The 17,188-nt window shown below is 45.4% G+C and overlaps 1 protein-coding gene across 2 annotated transcripts in view; it reads left to right on the top strand.

Annotated features, from left to right (window-relative positions):
• Positions 1-9,994, top strand: part of tnrc18 (trinucleotide repeat containing 18) — a 45,943-nt gene extending 35,949 nt beyond the window's left edge. The window contains exons 23-30 of one of the 2 annotated variants that reach the window (XM_037089715.1): positions 210-285; positions 501-609; positions 932-1,048; positions 1,785-1,937; positions 2,650-4,445; positions 4,555-4,791; positions 5,266-5,340; positions 6,040-9,994. In XM_037089715.1, coding sequence (XP_036945610.1) covers positions 210-285; positions 501-609; positions 932-1,048; positions 1,785-1,937; positions 2,650-4,445; positions 4,555-4,791; positions 5,266-5,340; positions 6,040-6,246 — 2,770 coding nt within the window. In that variant the 3' untranslated portion in view covers positions 6,247-9,994. The remainder of the gene's footprint in view (positions 1-209; positions 286-500; positions 610-931; positions 1,049-1,784; positions 1,938-2,649; positions 4,446-4,554; positions 4,792-5,265; positions 5,341-6,039) is intronic. The other variant, XM_037089716.1, reaches the window with a different exon arrangement.
• The last annotated feature ends 7,194 nt before the right edge of the window (positions 9,995-17,188 follow it).

Raw genomic sequence — 17,188 nt, 5'->3', positions numbered from 1 at the left:
TTCAATTAAGGGAAAACAAACAAAGTAAAGCCGTGTTCAGACAGGATTAATATTCCAGGAGGGATTGTCCATCCGCGCTCTGGACAACATTTTAGCCTGAGCCAAAGTGCTGTAATGGCAGTTAGTAAAAGGCAACACATTCCCTGGCTTGTCACACATCAGAGCAGTCAGACTCAAGATAAAGACTGAGACAAATGTCCTCCCCACAGATACAGCGTGGTGGTGGAGGGCGAGAGAGGGAACCGACCACACATCTACTGCTTGGAACAACTGCTGCAGGAAGCTGTGAGTAAACTGGAACACATGTAGATCCTCCACGTTAATGCTCCTCTCCTCTCTATTTCTGGTGACACGTGAGATACGGGACACTCTGAAGTGTGAGGGAAGAGAGAGTGTAAAGTCTGGCCTGTGAAATAATGCATGTGTGTGTGTCTATGAGGGTGGCAGCGTCTGCCGTGTTATGTTGACGTCTCAGAAGTTGTTTCGCTCTTTCTGTGCAGATCATCGACGTGAAGCCTCCCTCGGTGCGCTACCTCCCAGAGGGCACCCGCATCGCTGCCTACTGGAGCCAGCAGTACCGCTGCCTCTACCCCGGCACTGTTGTCAATGGTACACACCCACACACACCCACACACGCACCACTTACATGATTTGATTCATAATCCACTTACATGGACAATTTAATTGTAGCTGGCAGCACGAACAAATGTAAAAGATCTTAGCAGAGCCTTCAGCGTGCGACGCAGCAGAGTTTATTAGTTTGAAGAGCTGATGGTAATGGGAACATAACTAGTCTGGGTTCAATTCAATTCACTGAGCTTTACTGCGCTGAGCAATAATAAGAACCTATATTGCTTTAGTGTTCTGCAAACTGTCAAAATCTAATGCTCTCTGTTTACCTGTGACCGTTTTATTTATTTTTTCTAAACAGGAAGTTCAGACATTGACGAGAACGATGATCTCATCACGGTGGAGTTTGATGACGGCGACACAGGTCGCATCCCCCTCTCGCACATCAGACTGCTGCCGCCAGACTACAAGATCCACTGTGAGCGCGCACACGCACAAACACACACACACACAGATTTGGTAGACAGTTCTGCAACAGCAACATCTCTGTCATGGGAAGTTTTCCAGAGGTGGCAAAAATGCACACATTCTTTGCTCAAGTAGAAGTACAGATCAGTGTAGAGTGTAAGTAAAAAGAAAAATGAAGAAGAAGGTGGATTGAAATCAGTCTTGTGATGTTGGGAAGGCATCGTGCGATGAGGCTTGCAGGCTTGTCTGCCTGAGTTTGTGTGTGTGTGTGTGTGTGTGTGTGTGTGTGTGTGTGTGTGTGTGCATGTGCGTGTGTGTGTGTATGTATGTATGTATGTATAGCTGTTCCTAAGTGGACATGTAATCCAACACTAAAGCTTCATTCTGGCTTCATGAGTGTCCACATCAAACACACGTACAAGGAAAGAAACAACATGAAGCACTCTCAGGACAAAACTGAACATATTTATGGAGCACAGAGCTGAAAATATCTTGAAGATAAAATATCATGAAGGTCTTCGCTCTGTGGGCACTTTTGTTGCTTTCCACACATCAGAAGCTGGTATAAATATTTATCTTTTTAGCAAGCAAGGTGTTTCCACACTCAAAAACACATCATGGCGTCCAAAACAGCCGATGACCTTGGCTCAGCTGAGAGGTTCATATGTGGCAGGTAGCAGAAGCACAAAGGTTCAAATCTGCAGAACGAAAACACTAAAGCCTGCCGGCTCTGTGCCTCTGTCCAGGCGCTGAGCCGTCCCCCGCCCTCCTCGTGGCCAGCTGCTCCAGGAGGCGAGTCCGAAAGTGCAGCAAGGAGGGCAAAGAGGCCGGAGCAAAGCCGGAGGAGACCACTCCTAAGATTAAAGGGAAACCTGGTCGCAAACCCAAACCCAAACCAGGTGAGACATCACACTTCTTCATCTGCTGGAATTAGTCTTTAAGAAGTCTTTTGCAGATTGATCGGGGCTTGAATCTTGAGTTGAGCATTATCATCATCATTATCTGATCAATATATAATATCCTCTGAGTCTAATTCTACTGACAGTGTTTATCATGGAAGAGAAACATGTTCCTCTTGACTGATAGGAATAATTAATAATAAAGTGAGGACCGTACAGTTTGCTGCTGTCCTTATTTGAACATATTTATCATCCAGACCACTAAAGGGCCAAAACCAAAAAATGCTTTTGTCACATTCCTCTTCTGATGAGTCTTTTTAAAACAACAGAACCAACAAAAATAGCTCAAAGCTCAGGCAGATCTTTCATCAAACATCCCATTTTTGACCACGGCTGTCATCTCTCATGTCAGTTTAATGAATTTCCTCAAACAGCCTCGTTGTTGTTCGGGTGCTCGTGCTGTAATATACGGAATGTTGCTTGTCTGATTTGCTGACGCTGGCCTTGTTTCTCCTGGGTAAGCAGTTCTTTAAAGGCAGTGTTTTCATTTCAGAATAATTTCTTTGCTGATTCGTCTGCCGTTCTCAGCATGTGAGGCTGCAGACCACAGACATGATGAAGCCACACAAAGAAAACGTCAGCATGTCCAGTGTAAATTCAACTATGGTGTAGCTCAAGTTTTAAAAAAAAAAAAATGTTTTTCTTCTTTCAGAGACCTCTATGAACCCAGATGGACGGGATAAACCTGATCCTCCATCCTCCTCCACCCAGCCCTCAGAGAGACCCCAGGCTCCGGCCAAGCCTCCCCAGGACAGGACCTCGTCCGTCCAGAAGGCGGCTCAGGATAAGCCCCAGCCTGCGTCCCGGCCCACAATGGGAACCCAGCCGAAACCGGCCCGCAAGAGCTCCGCCACGTCCCCTGTAAGCAGCCCTACCCTTCCCAACCCAGTGCCCAGGAAGTCCAGCACAGCCCAGCCTACTCCCTCTAAACCCAGCCGCCCACTTCCTCCCTCGCTCTACCCCTCCACTTACGGGAAGGTGCTGACTGTGGATCTGTACAGCGAGCCCAACCTCAGCTCCTACAACAGCCAGCGCAGAGAAAGAGACAGTACCAGCAGCGTCAGTCCCACCGCCAGCAGGCCAATGTCCAGGTCCAGTATGTCCTCTACTGCACCCAAGCCAAGCGCTTCATCCACACCGAGGCCCGCGTCTGCCTCCACGCCCAAAACCAAATCCTCCTCAGACCATCACAGCAGCTCCAGACCCAGTCTCAGCTCCGGACTCATCCCCAGCCCCATCTCGAGGCTTTCAGCAGGTAAACCAAGCTCTTCACTCACTCCCAGACCTTCATCATCATCTTCGCTGTCATCCTCGTCCACCCCAAGGCCCAAACTGAAGATGCCGTCCGACCAGATATCCTCCAGCGCCAGACCCAACGCCATCTCCAGACCGAAGCCCAGCCAGGGGCAGAGTGACGCGGGCTCGGTGGTGAGGCGCAAGCCCCTGCCTGCCGAGCCCCTCGTCAAGCTCGACCACGAGGGCGTCACCTCCCCCAAGACTAAGAAGACCAAGGCTCTGATGTTGCTAGAGGGTCGGGGCGTCAGACGAGATCCCACCCCCATCGCTACAGCAGCAGCCAGTCCGAAGCCGGTCACAGCTAAACCGAGAGCCCCAAATAGAGAGACCGCCCCACCAGAGAAAGACTACAAGGCACCTGTGATGGCGAAGGAGAAGGCAGAGAGTCGTGGGAGCACTGGCACAAGAGGACAAGAGATGGATACGAGGGAGGAGAAGGGTAAAAAGGAGGAGAGGAGGGAGGTGGAGAAAAGAGAGGAGCGGAAGGTGAAAGAGGAATCTCAGAGTAGCAGCAGCTCAGAGTCCGAGGAGGAAGGACAGAAAGGGAAGATGAAGAAGAAGAAGAAGAAATGCACCTCAAGTTGCTCGTCCTCCTCTTCGTCCTGCTCTGGTTCCTCCTCGTCATCTTCCTCCTCGTCCTCTTCGTCGTCCTCTTCATCCACCGATGACTCCTCCTGCAGCTCGGATGAAGAGAGGACCCCTACGCCTCCACCGGGCCCCGTCTCCCCACCTCCAGTGCAGGACAAAGTGAAAGAAGAAACAAAACAGGAAAAGGAAGAAGAAGAAGAGGAGGAGGAGGAGGAAGAGGAGGAGGAGGTGAAGATCGAGACGGAGGTCAAAGTGGAAGAAGAAGAAGAGCTGTGTCCTCCCTCAGAATCTCCCTCTCCTCCAACCTCTCCGACTCCTGCCCCCACTAAACCTGCTAAACCAGCCACTGGGAAGGGCTCCGGGCAAAGGGGTCGTCCCCCGAAGCCGAAGCCCAGCGGAGGAGAGGGGAAGGTGGGGAGACCGAAGCGGAGAGAGGGGGTCCACCTCCCCACAACCAAGGAGCTGGCTAAACGGCAGAGGCTTCCCAGCGTGGAGAACAGGCCCAAGATCTCCGCTTTCCTCCCAGCTAGACAGCTGTGGAAGTGGTTCGGGAAACCTACTCAGGTGAGGAGGACAAAGTAGAAAGAATGACGGTCAGAGTTTGCCACTGTGTTCGTCCACATGCCGCTCATTTCCCCTCCATGACCAGTCTGTCCTCTTCTGACCTCCGCAGAGACGCGGCATGAAGGGCAAAGCTAAGAAGCTCTTCTACAAGGCCATCGTGCGAGGACGAGAGATGATCCGCATCGGCGACTGCGCCGTGTTCCTGTCCGCCGGCCGGCCCAACCTGCCCTTCATCGGCCGCATCCAGAGCATGTGGGAGTCGTGGGGCAGCAACATGGTGGTCAGGGTCAACTGGTTCTATCATCCAGAGGAGACGAACCCCGGCAAGAAACTCACCGACAAGAAGGTAGGAGTCCTGGAGAAAATATGGTGAAGTGGCTGATGGTGTAGTAGAGTCTTTGCTGTTAAACGTTAAATCACAAGACTTTGCATCTTGATGAACTGCTGTCGGAGAATTTAGATTTTTCATTCAGCTACAGGTCATTTTGTTTCTTGAGTTATTTTGCCTGAATAACAAACGATCTCGTTCACAAGTGTTATGACACGTATTTAATTTCAGGAAAAGTAATTCACGGAAAAGAATATGATTTAGTTCAGTCTCAGAACTAATAGAACCTTCCAAGAATCAATTTTTCTCTCGTCTCTCCTCATTACAGTATACAGTATGAGGCTGGAGTGTCATTAAAAAACTGTCATGGGTTCATAATGACTTTTTTAGTTTGTATCCATGATTAATTCATAGCCATTAAAGAAACGTGTCAGACTGAATACATTGTTGTGTGTGATGAGTCTGAAGCCTTTTCACTTCATTCCGCTCCAGAACTGGGATCAGATGTGTGGTCAGTCTTTACCAGCAGCTCTGCACTCGTCCATCCAGAGGAAAGACTTCATGGAGGTGAGACAACAAAAACAAAAACCTGTGTACTTTAGATCTGCAGAAGTGGCAGAAGTACACACATGCTTTACTCAAGTAGAAATACAGATGCTTTTCCATTCAGACTGCAGACAGCTGTGGCATCACTGTGTATACATAGCTAGAAAGCTTATGATCGCAAAGTAAACTAGTTAGGCGGATAGAAGTTGTTGACATTATGAGAAAGGACACATTAAATCACACCTACAAATCACGCTGACGTTTAGGATTATTTCCCCTAGACATGAAAATAATTGGCGTCTGTTAACTTCTAAATGGAGTTACCTCGCTAACGTTGTCCGTGTTAGCTTTACAGCTCTACACGGCCATGATAAGATCAGGTAAACTGGCTGGTGTAGTTCTTGGGCAAGACACTGATTTTCAGATAGCTCCAGATGGTCAGAGCAGCACCCTGCGTAGTGCCTCGCTGTCAGCAGTGAGTGTGTGCGGGCCACGGCTCAATGAGCAGCGACAACCTTGTAGAGCACTTTGGATAAAGGTGCTGTGTAAATGTAGCGAGGCTGTTTAGCATTTTGAGGTACTCTGTTACATTTTCGACTTGGCTGATAAAGTTCTGTCATTTTCGGGGCTGAGCACACCGCGCGACAGAAAAGCAGGTGTTTCGCTCACAATCCACAGAGTGCAGTAGATGAAAAATAAAACCCTGTGTCTCTGCCACAGCGCGCCCTGTACCAGTCGTCTCACAGCGACGAGAACGACGTGCAGACGGTCAGCCACAAGTGCCTGGTGGTCAGCGTGGAGGAGTACGAGCAGATGACCCACACGCGCCGCTACGCCGACAGCGAGGACCTCTACTACCTGGCCGGCACCTACGAACCCACCACTGGCATGATCTTCAACACGGACGGAGTCCCAGTCATCTGCTGAACGAACACAGAAACTCACCCACAAGTTGCTGAAACCAAATCGCGACCCGACCTCGGACGCAGCCCGAGGTCTTTCCAAGTCTAATCACTGATCTTCGCTCACGGTGGATCTTTCGCAGCTGCGACTCGACTCCGCTCCGATCCCACCATACACTTAAACCAGACTGTCATGAACAGCTACTACTACAGAGACTGGAGACACTATAGACAGTATTTGAAGGAACGAGTCTCTTGAAAACTTTTGCACACACAGACTCCATTGACACACACAAACACACACACACACACACACACACTGCTTGTCGTGTTCATGGGAAAGCTTCTGAACACGCACAAGCACTTTTGCCACCTTTTACATGTAAATATGCCCTCCATACACACTTATACATGCACAGACACGTGTAAATACTCACCTCCATGTAACACACACACACACAGTTATATAGAGGAAAATATGAGTGTTTTATTTTCATGTAATAGATTTATGTCAGAGTACTTTTTTCTAAAGAGGTAAACAGTCGAGAAGCTTTAATGAACTGTGAACGGTGATACAGGAGAGAGGCCTGACAGACACACGCCGGTGATGTGACGTTGTGGTTATGATGTTGCCGTGGTGATGTTACAGTCATGTTACAGTCCATATATAAATGTATCTACAGAACAGCAGGAGCGACGGACAGTCGTAAAAGGAGAGACAGAGATGCACAGAAAGAGAGAGGTAGAGACTCCTTCCAACAGAAAGCACTTAAAAAAAATCAAAACACTTAAAGTCTACCCTCCTTTAATTTAACTCCTCGAAATCCCCCTTGACAATCCTAACTCGGACAGGCAGGCTGTCCGAGTGCAACTAAAACTTCTGACTCCCTCTGACACTCAGGCTTGAAGAGAGAGAGGAAAAAATCTTGTACTTTTAAAAGCACTTGCCATTTTCACACTTGAGTTCCTTCACTTAAAGGAAAAATCCACCCCGAAAAACACTATGAAACAAAACAGCAGCTGCTCCAGTCGACACGTATCTTGTATGTTGTTCTTCGCCCGATTTATTTATTTTATTTTTTTTGCCCCGAGGTGTAACAACAACATGAGGGGAAAAATAGATCCTGGAGGAGGCAGACTTAAACCTCACCCGCCATGAGATTCAGGTGGTGTCTGGGGCGATGTCGAAAGGCATTCTGGGAAACGTAAGACCAACTAAGCTACAACACTTGATCGCAGTGACTCCAGGAATGCACTGAACTAGTAAAAACCAATGTATCAGCAGTGTAGGAGTCCCAGAGGGTGGATTTTTCCTTCTATTTTTTTTTTCCATTTTAGGTGTTTTCAGGGTTGTAAACATTGCAGTCAGTCCCGAGATGCATCAAGGTCGCGGCACTGACAGTCGGCATGCAGCTGCCAGCACTGATTAGATCATGAACGTAATTCAGTTTTAACAGTCATCCTCCACAGTTTGGCGATTTATTTTGGCTGCAGCGTTTCCAACCTCTAAGCGTCCTCTGTGAGATGTGTTTTATTTTCCTTTTGCTTCCGCTGTTTCATGGAACGTCTGTCTCCGACCGCCACTACTTTGAACACACACTTCGCCCCTCCAGCAGTCATCTTTGACATGAGTGCACTTTGAAAGAGCTCCGCCGCAGAGGAGACTCTGTGACCGGGAGTCTTGGACGTCTTCCTAGAGTATTTTCAAACCCCCCTCCACCTCTCATCTGCACGATGCCCCCTTAAGACGAACAGACACACGCCGCCACGTCCTTTATTTGCTCGTTCTTCTTTTTCATAGCTGCTTATGATTTTTTTTCTTTTTTCTACGTGCCTAGTTTGAACTGGTTTTTTTTAGGGTGAGACTGTTGAATGTCATGCTCAGGGTTGTGAGCGTTTGGGCGGCCTTACTCTCCCAGGCCTTATGATGATGATGATGATGATGATGATGATGATGATGATGATGATGACGACGATGCGCCAAAATCTCACTTAGGAGTAAATCAGATCCCCCCCAGTTCGTTGACGTTGAATTTTTGTGATATACATTTTTAAACAACCCTCCGTTCCTGAGCTCTTAACTTACTTAGCTACACTATTGTGTAAAGAGTTTGTATCAGTATCTGTATACAGTATATGGTGTACTGTATATGTAGTATGTATCTGTGATTATCATGTTGATTTTCTTGTACGTTTCTTACCACGTTGCCCTCTCTCTGCGTCGCTGCAGAGACTGAAGATTGTCTTGTTGATATTCAATAGGTTTAATATTTTCTACTCTTTCGAGATCCATTGGTTATGTCTGGATTTGTTCTGACTTTATTATTTTTTACTCACCCTGCAACGGCCGCAGGACGTCCCAAGATGCTAACGTCATCAATGTAACCTTCCCCCCCTCCGATATCGCAACAAAAGACACCTGCCAGTAAAAGTAACTTTTCTGTACGCGTAGAGTCCAGACCCAGGAAAGGAAACGTTTGAAGATGTGCTGCTAGTCTGTTAGTATTGAAACCAGGTACAGATTGACTTAATATGCTGTTTTTTGTTTTTTTTCTGAGATTATTTGAATTGATCGACGGCAGAGAAATTCTTATCTGCTCAAAGCCCCACCTGCTCGCCAAGCTGCCGCTCGAACATCTTACCCGCCTGACAAAAAAATAAAAATAAAAAAAAGTTTTGAGCGACAGTCGGCCAAAATGGATCTCGGGCCGATATCTCGGCTGTGGGAGTGTAGTGGGCACACAGGTCGTCCCGGTGTTTGCAGAGTGAACAAGTTAAAGTGCCCGTTATGAATGTTTGTTTACCCCTGGAGCTGCTAAAGCACTTTTTTTCTGTGTGTGTGTGTGTGAGAGAGGGTGGGAGACCGATAAGACATCACACTCTTATCCCCTGGTATTACACACACACACATGCACACACTCACACACCTTTGTAACCCTTTAAGGTGTGTGTTATTGCCTTCCAATCTCTGTTTGCCCCCCCCCCCCCATCTCCATCCAAAGCCCAGCCTTAGGCCTTCAAACAGGGTCCAAAACACACACACACACACACACACACACACTTTTTGCCCACTTCGCCTTCATTTTCATTTGGTGTCTTATATTTTAAGAGCCTGACTTTGTATTTGTTCTTTTTATCACCATCTTTGTTGTACATTGGCTTGACGTTTAAAAGCTGTTTTTTGCTGTGATTTTTTTTTTTCTTTGCATGTTTTCCGTCATTTTTTTTTCTTCCCTTTGCTTCCCCTCTCTGAACAATCGTCCACGCCTCTCAAGCAATACTGACAGGCACTGGGAGCTAGCTGCTAGAGAGAGAGAGAGAGAGAGAGAGAGAGAAAAAGAGAGGAATGGGAGAGAGAGTAAAAGAGAGAATGGAAGAGAGAGAGAGAGGTGGACTGGAGGCTGGTTCTTCGTCTGCTGTTCCTTCAGTATCGTTATCGTCCTGTTACAGAAAAAAAAAGATTATTTTGAAATAGAAAAAAAATCATCTAAGTTTTGTAAATGATCCTTCACTGTCGAGGGGAGAAAAGCTATCAGAATATACTTTGTACACATGTCTAATCTTGTAAAAATGCAAAAAAAAAAAAGAATACATTTTAGAGATAAATCTGAAACCAGATATATTCTGTCACCCTATACTGTATGTGTAAGGAAATGGTTTTTTTTTCTTTTTTTTTTTTTTTTACAGACAGCAACCACGTTTATCAGTGTTTCTTTTAAATTGTTTTAGTAACTCAGTATTTTATAGTTAATCAATAAACAGATGGAACTGTACCTCTGGTGTTCTGTGAGTGTCTGGCATGAAAATCAAGCTCTTTCATGTCTTTGAGCTTTCTTTGATATCTCTGGATGACATTTGTTTTCCATTTTAAACTGCTAAAATGCCTCACATTTCTCTTTCATCCCTTCCTTTGGTTTTCTGTCAGTCGTGGAGGGAAAAAAAAAAGGTGCATAGTTTTTTGATTCATTTTGAATTCTGAGTTAATCTAACGTTTCATCCTCACAAAGCAGCTGAAAGATGTTTTAAAAAGGAAGTTTGACTTTTGGGGAAATGGCTTGTTTGCTGTCTTGTTAAGAGTCAGATGAGAAGATCGATATGACTCTCATATCTCCTGATTACATCTGAGGCCTCAGCCGACAGCTGGTTAGCTTGGCTTAGCATGAAGACTAGAAGCAAGTGAAACTGCCTGTCCAAAGCCAATGCAATCCACCTACCAGCCACTTATTAACACATTATATGTTTTTTTTTAATTTTATCAGAGATGAAGTATGTTGGATTATGTACAGGAAAAAGGCTCTACAATAAATAAATAGTTGCATGAGCCACCATAGCATCACTTAGTGGTTAACGGACTACAGAGGGGACCGTACCTGGATGAGCAATAACAAGGTAGCCGTGCCCTGAAGCTCTCCCTGTTGTATTGTCTATTTTACTGAATGTACATCGTGCTGTACTGACTTGAAACGAGCGACTGTGACCATGAGCCAAGGTTTGAAATCAGGTTAGAAGTTTGGTCGTTTTCTCATGAACTTGCATACAATTCTTTTGGAGCCAGTTGATTCACCTCTCAGAAAGAAAACACTGGCTTCACTTCTCACACCGCTCATCATACTGTCTGTGGTACGGGACTTTTTGACTGGTGCTGTTGCCAGGCAACCAGCACAGACTCCAGGAAGTTTCTGCTCCCGGCATTCAAAATTTGAATCTGACAGCCCTGCCAGATGTTTCTCCCCGTTTCAAGTATTTGTGCTAAGCTAAGCTAACAGGCCATTAGCTCTAGCTTCATATTTAACCTTGCAATGTGGAGAACATGGCCAGAATTTTAGTTGTAAACATTTAAGAAGTGAACCAACATTATCAACAGAATTTAAAGACGTAACAGATGTGAGTTTGTGTCAAAGATGTCTGCGTATTGTGCTGCAGAGATTGCCTTCTGAAGTTAGCATGCTAATCAGCTAGGCAGATTCCAGCCAGCTAATAGGACCACTAGCTGCAGGGCTAACTGAGCTGACTAGCTAATGGCAACTGTTGGGTATAGTGAGCAGCAGGTCATATTTACTGATTTGCTGGCCCCTATTTGTTTGGAGTGACCTCTGACAAGCAGCCGTAAAGATGCTGCACCTTTTGGGCACAGACATGAGAGTGGCGTCGATTCTCCCGTCCACTGAACGCATTTCCTAAAATCTCGCTGCAGTTTTCTGTTTCCACTAGAAGAAGCAGCTCACTCGCCTAAATTAGAATGCCCTTCTGTTTTTTTGTTTTTGTTTTTTTTTTTCCTTTGCTTGTGCGCCTGGGTTCTGTTTGTGTGGACTGCCCCTTTAATCAACAGTGGACTCCATCAGGCCTCCATTTTGGCAGCCAAGTAATGAAGCTGCTGCTGCTGGTGGTGATAAAATGGAGGAAAGTTCAGCTTCCTCTGCTGAGCTGGAGAGCTGACCACAGGAGACACATTTTCCGCCGCTGACCATTCATGACTCTGCCCTCAAAGAGCTGGCAAAGGTGTGTGTGTGTGTGTGTGTGTGTGTGTGGCTTTTGAATTCCTGTGTGTCCACATGTAATTAAATCTTTGCTGACATGAACTGAGTGTGTGTTCCTGTTTCACGGTGAGAGCAGCAGTCAGGGGTTCAGCCGCCTCTCTGTTTCCCCCAAAGGACCAACATCAGCATAAGATCAGAACCTGCTGGGAGCTTCCTCTTACACACACACACACACACACACACACACACACACTCATGCATTGATACAGTACACCAGCACAGAAAGGTGTCCACACAACCTAACGCTGGTGCACACACACGCTCTCTCCATCCTACCTCAGCAGCGCCCTACACACCCCTCATGTGGGAGTGACAGCATGGAGGGTCCTGATTGGCCGGCATCACGTGAAATAGAGTTGTCCTATTGGCTGAGGCTTCATTGCAGCTTTCACAGAGGGACCAGAGGGAGCTGAGATGTGTGTGTGTGTCTGAATGTGTTTGAACTCATTACTGTTGAATCCCTCCAACTCTCTTTCTTTCCTTACTCCTCAGCTCTTCCAAGCAGCAGTGTGCGTGTGTGTGTGTGTGTGTCACACACACTGGTTTCCCAGGAGACAGGTATCTAAGTGAGGGGGCGTTCAAACGCACACTGAGCACAAACAGTTTGAAAGGGTTGTTATTCATATTGGAGTCTGCTCTCAGACTTCCAGAACACTATTTGTCCTTCAACTCTGTTTTGTTGAAAAAAAAGAGTTTTCTGTATCCTTTTCTGTCCTGACTCCACCTTGTCCTCCTTCACTCTTTTCTATGTGTCTGTCATTCTTTCATTCTCATGTCCGTCCCTCCCGGATTACTTGAATTAAGGACAAACTAGATGTCACATATAGCTCGCTGACCTGGAGACACCAGAAACCTTAAATTATCAGGTCATTGTCCCTCTGCTTCATGGCAACAAACACATCAAGACTGAAAGGTCTTCGTCCGCCTCGGCGTGGAAAATGATCTGATAACATCGATACTGCTCCCACCTGTGTGTGTGAGCGGCCCTGTACGCAACATGTTTTAATAACAATGGATCAAATGACCACATCTGTCAGGGGTCGCTCCTCCTGCAGGTTCCCTCGGCTCTAATAAGCTTTCTAACATTAATTCTTTGTTTGTTTTTCCAGCCTGCAATTTAAACATTTGGTTCACTCTCACGGCTTGGTTGTTTTTGAACGCAGCGAGCGGCTGTTTTCAGTCACTGTACACTACCTGTTCACAGTGGAGCATAGGTGGAGACCAAAATCAGAGCTAAAAGGAGAATGTAGATATGACTTAGGTTAATCAGGTGGATGAATCGCAATGAATGTCAAAAAAGTGAAAATATGTCAGTGTCACCCAGAGGCAATGAAAAAGAATGAAAAATAGTTAAAGGTGGTTAGTTAAGCTTAGCATTAAAGGAGCAATATGTAAGTGCTGGCCACCATTAGCTAGTTAGCTCGATTAGCTGTGCGTCCAGTGGTCCAGACTGCTTTTACACCACAAGCACAGGACAGGGCGAGCTGGTTAGCACGCTGAGTTAAGTAGTTACACAATACGTAGATGTCATGACGTCAAAACTGTTATTTCTTAATATTCCTACTGTTGATTGGTGATCAATGTTATCAACAGAATTGTTTGCATATTGTACCTTCAAGGTTAGCAGCATGGTGAAACAGCTGACACGGCTCTGCTCAGCCACCACCAGCACCCAGAAAAGCTCTCTGATTCATTTGTTGTTCCACATTTGTTTATCCAAACGGAAACATAAAATCAAGTTGAGGTTTCAGGAAGAGTTATGTGCTTTGACTGTTTCATCAGTGAGCAGTGAACAAGCTTCCTTCTTTCAATATGAAATGCGATCCAAAACCAAACCAAACACAGCTAGTCACTCATTTTTGGTTCGTTTTCATTCAACGGAATTTACTGAGTCATATCTTGAGGCCTGCAGAAGCATTAAAGGATGTTAAAATTAGAGGAAAGTTACCCATTTCCTGTCGTGAAATTATTACACAACACATTTTCTTCTTTTTTCCCATCCTGTTGATCACCTTATGACCCCTCGAGTCTATCTGGGGACCCCTGAGGTAAGATGTCCTCCCAGATGAGGCATTTCAGAGTGAGTCTAGTTACTCTGAGACTGATGCTTTTACAAAAGTAGTTTTACACTTGTACAGGGATCTAATAAAAGGTTCTAATCCAATAAGAATAAAGCCACTCAGTCACAGAGACAGGAGTAGTTAGTCATTATTTTCACTCTTTGCATTTGTGTGTCTGATATATACGTACCGTGTGTGTGTGTGCGTGTGTGTGTGATCGTGTGTGCTTTCCTTGTTTCCTCTGGCTTTTGATCTCACTTTCTCTGTCGCGCCCCTCACAGAGTCTCTTGTTCTTTTTACCTCTTGTGATAAATTTGAATGCGAAATGACAACTGAGCCTTACAAATATTAGTTCAGAGTGAGATCCCACATGGATGTGTGTGTGTGTGTGTGTGTGTGTGTGTGTGTGTGTGTGTGTGTGTGTGTGTGTATTTGTGAGTGATGTACTGCATATCAATTAGCTATCTATTATTCATGCTGACAACATAATGAATGAAACATCACAGTCTTTGAATTTCAGGCATGTTTACTCCTCTCCCTGTCTCTCTTTCCCTGTCAGACACACACACACACACACACACACACACACACACAGAGCTGCCGTTGTGGGTATTTAGACAGAAGTGACAGTGTGAATGAAATCCCACTGTAGCTGTGAAGACGAGGTGATGCCCACTGAATACCTGACAGCTGAATGCAGCTCCTCTTCATTTACACTGAGGATGAGGATGGACATGATGATGAAGACTCACTTCACAGTGTCTTCGACTGTCCAGCTGCCAAGATCCAGTTAAGAGTTGCAAATAACTGTGATGCCCTCACCTACTTAGGCTTCATTTGCTACCATGTGTTCACAGTAACAGGCTTGTGAAGGCAGAAGACTGGGGGGCTTCTCCTCTCTGGGTGTCGCCTCTCAAGCTGTTCAAGGCCGGAGACAATACTTCTACATCCTCTTCAACTGTGGCTAGAAAATTACTTTATATTTAAGTTTAAGATAACGCCAAGATAAAGCAACCAGTGAAATAGCCTGAAGATACAAAGACACCATTATTTACAACTAATGCATTCAATCAACAAAGATTTCTTTTTTCACTACCATTATTAACATGGTGGTCATCTGGTTTTGTGCTTAGAGAGAACGACAGGGTTCCACTCCTTCAGGTTTTACTGTATCCCTGTTAATGCTCTCTGCCTTTGCAGGTCAAAGTGTTGTATTACACAGTTTATTTTTCTTTATCCACATTGTACATTGTAAATAGCTCAGTACACTGTCAGCCTTGACCAGCCTGCTTTGCCACTGCTTGAATAATGAAAAAAAAAAAAAACCAGAGTGGAGTCATCTCCAGCTCAAGTCTGCCACCTGTAGGAGAGGCTTCCTCACTCAGCGCCTGGGAAGTTTTCTGTCATAATTCATTTTTATGTCTTGTTATACAGGGACACTTTTTATCATCCTCCATCCATCCTGCTTACGACACGTACCTGCGCATTGTGTCACTTATCAGGATGCCTGCGTCTGTACCTCTGGACGATCCCTTCTTCTCTGGTTATCTCTCCTTTCTCCCCAGCTCATCCATCACCTCTCCCTCCTCTCCCTTGTCATCTCTCCATACCTTCATGTTTCTGCCATTTTTCTTCATCTCGTCTCTCTCTCTCTCTTTCTCTAAATGGCCTCCTCTGCCTCTTGCTTTGGTTCTTCCACTCTCCCTGCTCCCCTCTCTCTGTCACTTATTTCTGACCTTAAAATCAAAAAGTGATGCCCTGATTAGAACGTTCAGGAACACACTGTCTTGAAATGTATCTCCCTGCACGTCCACCCGTCCTGCGGGGCCTTCTCCTCTGCTCCCTGTCCCTCCTGTTGCTTCTTCTGCTTTTCTGTCGAAGCCATTTTTCTTGAGCTGAATCAAGTGTCTAAAGGCGAGCCAGGGCACGTTTATCTGTACGGCACAGTTCAGACACGAGGCAACTCAACTTGAAATTGCTTCAGTGAAAAGGCAGTAGCAAACAGAGAGGTCCTCAGCCTTGAGTCAAAAGAGGTGAGAGTCGGAGCAGACCTGCAGTGTCCTGGGAGTTTATTCCAGATGTGTGGCGCGTAAAAGAACTGAATGCTGCTTCTCCGTGTTTAGCTCTGACTCCAGGGACTGACAGCAGACTTGTATCTGACCACCTCAGAGGTCTGTATGGTTCATAACACAGCAGCGGATCAGAAATGTGTTTTGGTCTTAAACCGTTCAGCGCTTTATAAACCAGCAGCAGGATTCTGACATCTGTTCTCTGACAGACAGGAAGCCGGTGTAAAGATCTGAGAGCTGGAGTGATGTCATCTACTTCTTTGGTTCTGGTAAAGGGAGGCTGTCACATGTTTTGAAGCTGGTGGAGCCCTCTGAGACATCCATTATAGGCTACATATTTAAAACTGACTTGCCTTTAGAGAAGAGCGAAGGTGAATAAATGACATGATGATGAGAAAGAGAAAAACAAAGACAGGGTACAGATGCAGATACTGACATCAGTTAAAATGTGTGAAAAATAAAATATTTTGACATAGCCCTTGTACTTTCTCTCACAAAGGCTCCGTAAATGGACAACACAATATATGACGCCATGGCTGACTGGCGCAGATCCACACTCCTTTGCTTTTTAACAAGAAGTTGTGAGAAAAGAATCCAGTCTTTCGAACTAAAATGTCTTAATTCGAAGTACTCTGAGACTTGTAGATGTGTATTTCCGTAGCCTATTTACATCTTTGCCTCTGCATTGCTTTATATAATGTATTGTGTTATAATTCATTAAGGTGATATCCTTGTTTCTAATCACTCTAATCACTATAAACATATACTGTATATCAGAACCACCAAAGAGGTTTTGTTTTCATACTTGAAGAGTTCATTTGCAAAAGCAGATAAGATACATTCTTACACCGGTTAGATTGATATTCCTTTGTGTGTGCATAGTTAAAAAATAACATGATTCGTGGAAACATAACATTTTTCAGATATTTTATTGAAACAATACAACACATGTCAGATTGACATTCCCCAGAGTGCACGAAAACAAGGACAAAAACCAGAGATATCCGGTTCTACAAATGAACCCTTCACTTGCCATTTGGTTTGTCAGATTGTTATGTGAGCAGGACTGCATGAAATCTACAATGGAGGATTGTTCTTGACCCAGAATAATCCCCTGTTAACTTCTGGTGCTTTTTCTTTAACATTGCAAGATTGCATCTTTCACATTTTGGTTAAATTCCTGATGAAATAAACCTTATTTTGGTGGCTGGTACCTTACAGTAAGTACAATAGGAGGACCATTTGGCCCTGGCGGAGGTATGCGCTCTACAGACTGCCATCCAAGTTTCTCAGCTCCGTCA

Source organism: Acanthopagrus latus, chromosome 23 (genome assembly GCF_904848185.1).
Source record: "Acanthopagrus latus isolate v.2019 chromosome 23, fAcaLat1.1, whole genome shotgun sequence".
NCBI classification, from domain to species: Eukaryota; Metazoa; Chordata; class Actinopteri; order Spariformes; family Sparidae; genus Acanthopagrus; species Acanthopagrus latus.
This window is presented reverse-complemented; position numbering and strand designations above follow the sequence as displayed.